Raw genomic sequence first — 6,150 nt, 5'->3', positions numbered from 1 at the left:
TTCGTTGTTTCAAAATGTGTGCCGACTGACTAAAGCTGCAGGCTCCATTAACGTAACACACACAAACTGCACTCTGGGTAATGTAGGCACCAGGTTCTGACCAGAGAGAAGAATGTATGGACCAAAGACTGCAAATAAAGATGGTTGACATGACAGTACCAAAAGTACATTTATGTAAAAGTCTCAACCATGGACTAACTATAAAGATGGACGACATCCCAAAAATGAAGCCAAATCATCTGGATTGCCCCCTGGTGGGCAGCTGCAGTACATGTCATAAACCCCAACCCCTCCATGTTAGCAGATGGGCCATAGAACAAACAAAAAATCAAAGTACACATTAAATAAATGTTTCCAAAGATTGTTTCCGTCATTTTAGATAATTATTATCACCCCGATGTATGTTCAAGTGTTCATATGTCTGATGAGTTTGGTTTGAAATAGTTATTTGATGCTAAAAAAAACAAGCTGAAACATCATGAGGAAGTGCAGACGCGTCGTCCATCTTTATGTACAGTCATGGTATGGAATAAAAGTAAACAACACTTCTGCTGCATTGATTTTTGCCCTGCCCTGATGTGTAGTTGTTGCAAGAGAGTAAAGTTCACCTGTGGAGAAATAATTTAAAGTCTTTAATGCTTTCAAACGTTTAATCGACCTGAGGGTCGACAGCAGGTTTCGCCTAAGTTGGAAAACCAAACATACAACAAATGTAAATGTTACCGAGTATAAACACTGTGAACTTTCATATGCAACCTAAAAGTTATGGTTGAATAATAAGTGACAGAATTATTGTCCGTCAGGATGATGCTGACATTGCTTCCGTTTTCATTTAGGCGATATATATTTCATATTTCAACGCCCTGGCGTCTCCCAGGTTCAGTTATTGCTGCGAGTGAGTCAGACTGAGCGAATCAAACGGAAACTAAAAAAAGAAAGGTCTGATTTTAAAACATGGAGGGGGGGGGGGGACCCCCACCGTCTTCCTTCTCTAACACAACAATATAATAAAAATACTAAATTAAAAAAATGGAGGGCTGCGGCATCCAGACGAGTCACTTCCGCCCACTCTGATCAAATGACGAAGAGCTGCTGCGAGGCAAAGCGGCAGATGTTGATTGACGGGCAGGTCGCAGCCAATCAGAGGCCACGTAAATGTTTTTTTCTCTCCACATGACAACATCACGCCGGCTGGTTCCTGTTGGCATGACGCGCAGATCGGACAGCACATCGTCACCTGACATAAAGCTTGCAGGTTTGCCGGCCCCTTCCTCACTTGTTAACTTTTCATCCTACACACGCGCTCTCTCTCTCTCTCTCTCTCTCTCTCTCTCTCTCTCTCTCTCTCTCTCTCTTCCTCTCTCTCACACTCATCTCTTCTGTCTCTCTCTCTCTCTTCGTCCGTCCCTCAGGTGCGTCTCCTCTTTACTCCTCCCGGACTCGCAGGGTTGGAAGACGACAGCAGTTTCTCGGCAGCTCGGCTCCTCTTCCTCTTCTCTGCCTCCTTGGCTCCTCCTCCTCCTCCACCTCCTCCTCCACCACCACTTCCGCCTCCTCCTCCTCCCCCGCCTTCACTCCCTCCCTTCTCCTTGTCTCGCTCTCTCTCCTTGTCCCGGCTGCTGCTCGTTCGCTCCGACATCTTCACCGACGAGTTACTTCCTGAAGGGGGCGAGGAAACGTGACACACGTGACGGATTAGAGCCTGAACGATATTAATGTTTTGGGGCCGATGCTGACACCGATATTGGAGTAATATCGACTGATATATTAAAAAAATGTAAATGTCAATGATACCTAAAATGTCATTATCAAACCCTTTTGACAAAGAATGTAATGGGGAATTGATATTTTACAGTTTAGCCATAAACTTTATCATAAATAACGATAAATAAAAATAAACTGCAGCTACAACCAAATATATAGAACTTGAATTAAGATAAACATAAATGCACATGTTTTCTGCGTTGTCTATTCTGTAAAATAAAAGTTTTTCATATCAGCAATCATAAACGTTGATACCATTGTGAGTGTGAATGACTCATATCAGCCGATTTTTGTCAGCCACCCGATAACTCACGTCGAGCTCTTAAACTGACTGACAGTTTTAAGTAAAAGAAAAAGTTTGGTACCTTCTTCGTGTGTCGCTGGCGGTTCTCTCTCCATCCTGAACTCCTCTTTGGTCTCCTCCTCTGAGCCGAGCTTACCTACACACACACACACAAAGATGAAGACTGAAAACCAGGAAATGAAACAGATAGTATCCCACAATGCATTGTGAAAAGTCGAGACACGTTAAATATCGCTGCCGCAATGAATTGTGAGGCGTCTATTTCTCCTTTCCTTTCCCATAGGAATGCTATGCTAAAGGAGATAGGAATGGAAACATTGAAGCTGCTTTCCTTAGCATTTATAAAATCCAAACATCTCTTATCATGGCTGGCGAGGAAATACTTCTGGGTCACGTCAAGATTTAGGAAACTTCCTCAGCCAATTTGACCACACCCCAGCCCTGTCCCCCATCACGACATCTCACCTTCTTTTACTTCCTGGATGATGTCATCAGGCAGAGAGAAACTCTTCTCATTGTTTGGAAATGGCAATATCTCAGACTCGTGCTGCAACACACACACACACACACACACACACACACACACACACACACACACACACACACACACACACACACACACACACACACACACACACACACACACACACACACACACACACACACACACACACACACACACACACACACACACACTTAAACAAAGGCTTCAGAAATGCAGTGCACAGACACAGAAGCGTGTACGACTGAGTCCTCACCAGAGCCTGCATGTCGTACATGGTCCCCAGATGGTCCCAGATGACGGAGGAGGAGACCTGGCGACCGATGTTCTGACTGAACTTGTCTCGGATACAGATCATGTGGAAGTGACGGTTCACACCTCGACACGGGCGCAGAGACGGACAGTTAGACAGTGTTTTAAACTACATGCAGTGTTCATGTTTACAGTATACGTTTTTTATCAGGTGGTATTCAAGACATTGATGTTTGTCTTGACCTTTTCTTTTACTGACGGCACAGAATAACAGACAGATTTAACAGTGGTGATGTGTCTCCTCTGGTTTGTGATAATGCAATTAAGAGTAAATATATATACAATAGTGTGAATATGAACCAACTGAATCCACGTAGTATCGGAAAGAGTTTTTGGAACCATATGTAGGGGCGGGGAGTGGGTCTGACCAAGAGCTTGTCTACTGTGCGCCCACCTACATCTGCAACCGATGTGACGACGGTACCAGCTGTCAATCACGCTGTATCCACGCTGCAATGCATATCGTGCTTCATCTTCCATTTTACTCTAAATCAGACCGCAATTTACAAAATAAACATCATGGTGTTTTCTCATAGACATCCATAGAAACGACTTATTTTTTAAAGCAGTGGAGTCGCCATCTGCTGGTCATTCCAGACAATACAGGTTTCAGGGCACTTCCACATTGGTTTCATTTTCCGGACCATGTCCATTTTTGATATAGTCGTCTATGGTCTGAACAATTAATCACCAAAAGCATACGACGATCGATGACGATCAGGTGGCGACACGGAGGAAAAGTCAGATTGGTCCCAGATTCATCCTGCAGCAGGAAGACGAGTCCATCACAAAAGAGTCATGAAGAACCATCTCCAGAAACGAGCAGGACCCGGTCCCTGTTCACACTTGGCATTAACATCCATTCTGAGAGATCTGTTCACATGTTCAGCTCTGGCTTCAGTTCTCAAAAATATGCAAATAAAGATATGTATAATTTCCGTTCACAAAAATCATGTCGTTTTCAGCTGGTCTGACTCTGACAGACAGGTTTGTATGAGGAAGATTAGTGACTATTAAAAGACGATCAATGACTGTTTTTAAAGATGGATGACAATCTGCAGTATCAAGGTCCCGCAGCTGTCAATCATGATGTCTCATCCCATTTTTATGGCATCAAATAACTAAATAAACTTATCAGAAACATTAACATTTGAACCTTCTTCAGTGTGATGAGAAGAACTCCCTAAAACGACAGAAACCAACTTTGGAAACATTTAATTAACGTGCACTTTGATTTTTTTTTAAAATTTTGTCCAATGTTCCATCTGCTAAAATGGATGTAGATGATATCTGATGTTAACCTCCCTCATAAGTTCCACCAAAGCTTTTGTTACTTTTACAGTGAAAAATGTAAAAAATACTACTCATTGGCTGAGTAGGTGGTCCTGGACAGAGCAGTCCCCTCAGAAACCTTGTCCCCACAGAGACCTGGTCCCCGCAGTCACCACAGAGATCAGGTCCCCCAACAGAGACCTGGTCCCCACAGAGACCAGGTCCCCGCAGAGACAAGGTCCCTGCAGTCCCCACAGAGACCAGGTCCCAACAGAGACCAGGTCCCTGCAGTCCCCACAGAGACCAGGTCCCCGCAGAGACCAGGTCCCCCAACAGCGACCTGGTCCCCCAACAGCGACCTGGTCCCCCAACAAAACCTGGTCCCCACAGAGACCAGGTCCCCGCAGTCCCCACAGAGACCAGGTCCCCCAACAGCGACCTGGTCCCCACAGAGACCAGGTCCCCCAACAGAGACCAGGTCCCTGCAGAAACCTTGTCCCCACAGAGACCTGGTCTCAGCATCATGGAGTCCCACGAGACGGAAACACACCTGAAAGACTGAGCAGGTGAACCTGGTTCAGAGACACGGGGGCATCACAACAAATACCAGAATCTGGCCCATGCTTTTAATTCTCTACTGAGACAAGAACATTCTCTGTGAATTATTCCTGACTTCACTCGGAGAGAATCAACCTTGTTGTGAACGACACTTAACTTCTGCTCCACTGTTGCAGTGGTCGTCAGTAACAGGGGGGCAGGATGGGGGAGGTCTGGCCACCGTTAGTGGTCAGTTGGACCCAGATCGCCCTGACCTGTTGAAGACCACTGAGACGAGCCGTCACCCTGCAGCACCGACCGGGAGGACCTCGGAGACTGACCCCGGTCCTCGGGATGTGAAACACCGGCAGACCTGGCGCACGCTAGCGGCTCCAGCGGCGGCTAACGATGCTAACGTTAGCCGTGGCTCTTACCGACGGGTTTGTGTCCGATCATCGCGTGGAACAGGCAGACCTCCACCTCGTGGCTCCACACCACCGAGTCCTCCCCGGGAACCAGCGCCGAGTCGGGAGGCTTCTCGTCGGTCTGAGTCAGTGTCACGTCCGCCTCCCCCATCTTCTGCTGAGAGCTTCACACGGACCGAAGAGGAGCTCCGCACGGAACCGGACACTTTGTTCCGTCTGCGCCGGCAGCCGGAACTACGAAAGCCGTTTCCGGCTGTTGTTTATTTTTTCAAAATAAAAGTATCATGCGCTGAATTATGCCCGGAAAATTACACAAATTTTAAACTAAAATAAGTAAATAAGATATTGTCAATATTAGAAACTTGAAAAACACATTTACATTTAGAGGATTCTTAGCTAAATTGCATCCCCAAAATCCCACTGAAACAAGTCATGCTTGCTTTTGTCATTTCTCCAATTCTTAATGGACAAATGGAGAAATTGTGGATGTATTTAAACGTGGAGCTCCTCATGGGTCAATTCCAACTCCTCTGTTTGTCTAAACCTGTGTCTAAAGCCTTTGTTTAAGACATAAAATTCAAGTATCCTTCTGAAAACATGCATGATATAAAATGTTGCATGTTTCAAATCAAGCAACACACTATCAAACAAAAAAGTTAACTGAAAACCTCAACGTTTTCTACTATTTATGTAAAGTCCTTGTCGGACGCTTGATTATTTTTTTTTTAATATTTTGTTTGTCAGCAGGATTAAGCAAAAACTACTGAACGGATTTTCATGAGATCTGGTGGAAGGGTCCAAGAAAGAACCCATAAGATTTTGCCCTGGATCCAGACAAAGGTGCTGATCCTGCAATTTTTTTCATTACTTTCATTATCATTGGGAGATAGGAGGGTGTTTTTCAGTTTTCACTGATTTCATGGATGTTGATGGGGAAAAAATCAGGAATATTTAGTCGTCTGATATCTTATACCGAGTTTGTGCAACTTGATGCAAATCCATGAAAAAAAATCTGGATATAGTGGATTTAAATG

At 44.9% G+C, this 6,150-nt stretch overlaps 1 protein-coding gene across 1 annotated transcript; it reads right to left on the bottom strand.

Moving 5' to 3' along the window:
• Positions 1–479: 479 nt before the first annotated feature.
• Positions 480–5,356, bottom strand: LOC118317261 (MRG/MORF4L binding protein). Its single transcript, XM_035645813.2, has 5 exons — positions 5,126–5,356; positions 2,827–2,948; positions 2,534–2,615; positions 2,130–2,204; positions 480–1,659 (listed from the first exon to the last, which is right to left on the bottom strand). The coding sequence occupies exons 1-5, from the start codon at positions 5,265–5,267 to the stop codon at positions 1,409–1,411; spliced, it is 672 nt and encodes a 223-aa protein (XP_035501706.1). The 5' UTR covers positions 5,268–5,356; the 3' UTR covers positions 480–1,408.
• Positions 5,357–6,150: the final 794 nt, after the last annotated feature.

The sequence above is a fragment of the Scophthalmus maximus genome, chromosome 3, assembly GCF_022379125.1.
Source record: "Scophthalmus maximus strain ysfricsl-2021 chromosome 3, ASM2237912v1, whole genome shotgun sequence".
In the NCBI taxonomy this organism is placed as follows: Eukaryota; Metazoa; Chordata; class Actinopteri; order Pleuronectiformes; family Scophthalmidae; genus Scophthalmus; species Scophthalmus maximus.
The sequence above is the reverse complement of the archived record's forward strand: the minus strand, read 5'-3'. Positions and strand labels throughout refer to the sequence as shown.

Bases quoted from the DNA above. Each gene is read 5' to 3' on its own strand.
- LOC118317261 (XM_035645813.2), bottom strand. From the start codon at position 5,267: ATGGGGGAGGCGGACGTGACACTGACTCAGACCGACGAGAAGCCTCCC. The intron at 2,949-5,125 runs GTAAGAGCCACG...GCCCGTGTCGAG, and splicing joins GATCGGACACAAACCCGTCG to GTGTGAACCGTCACTTCCAC. The intron at 2,616-2,826 runs GTGAGGACTCAG...TGTGTGTTGCAG, and splicing joins TGTACGACATGCAGGCTCTG to CACGAGTCTGAGATATTGCC.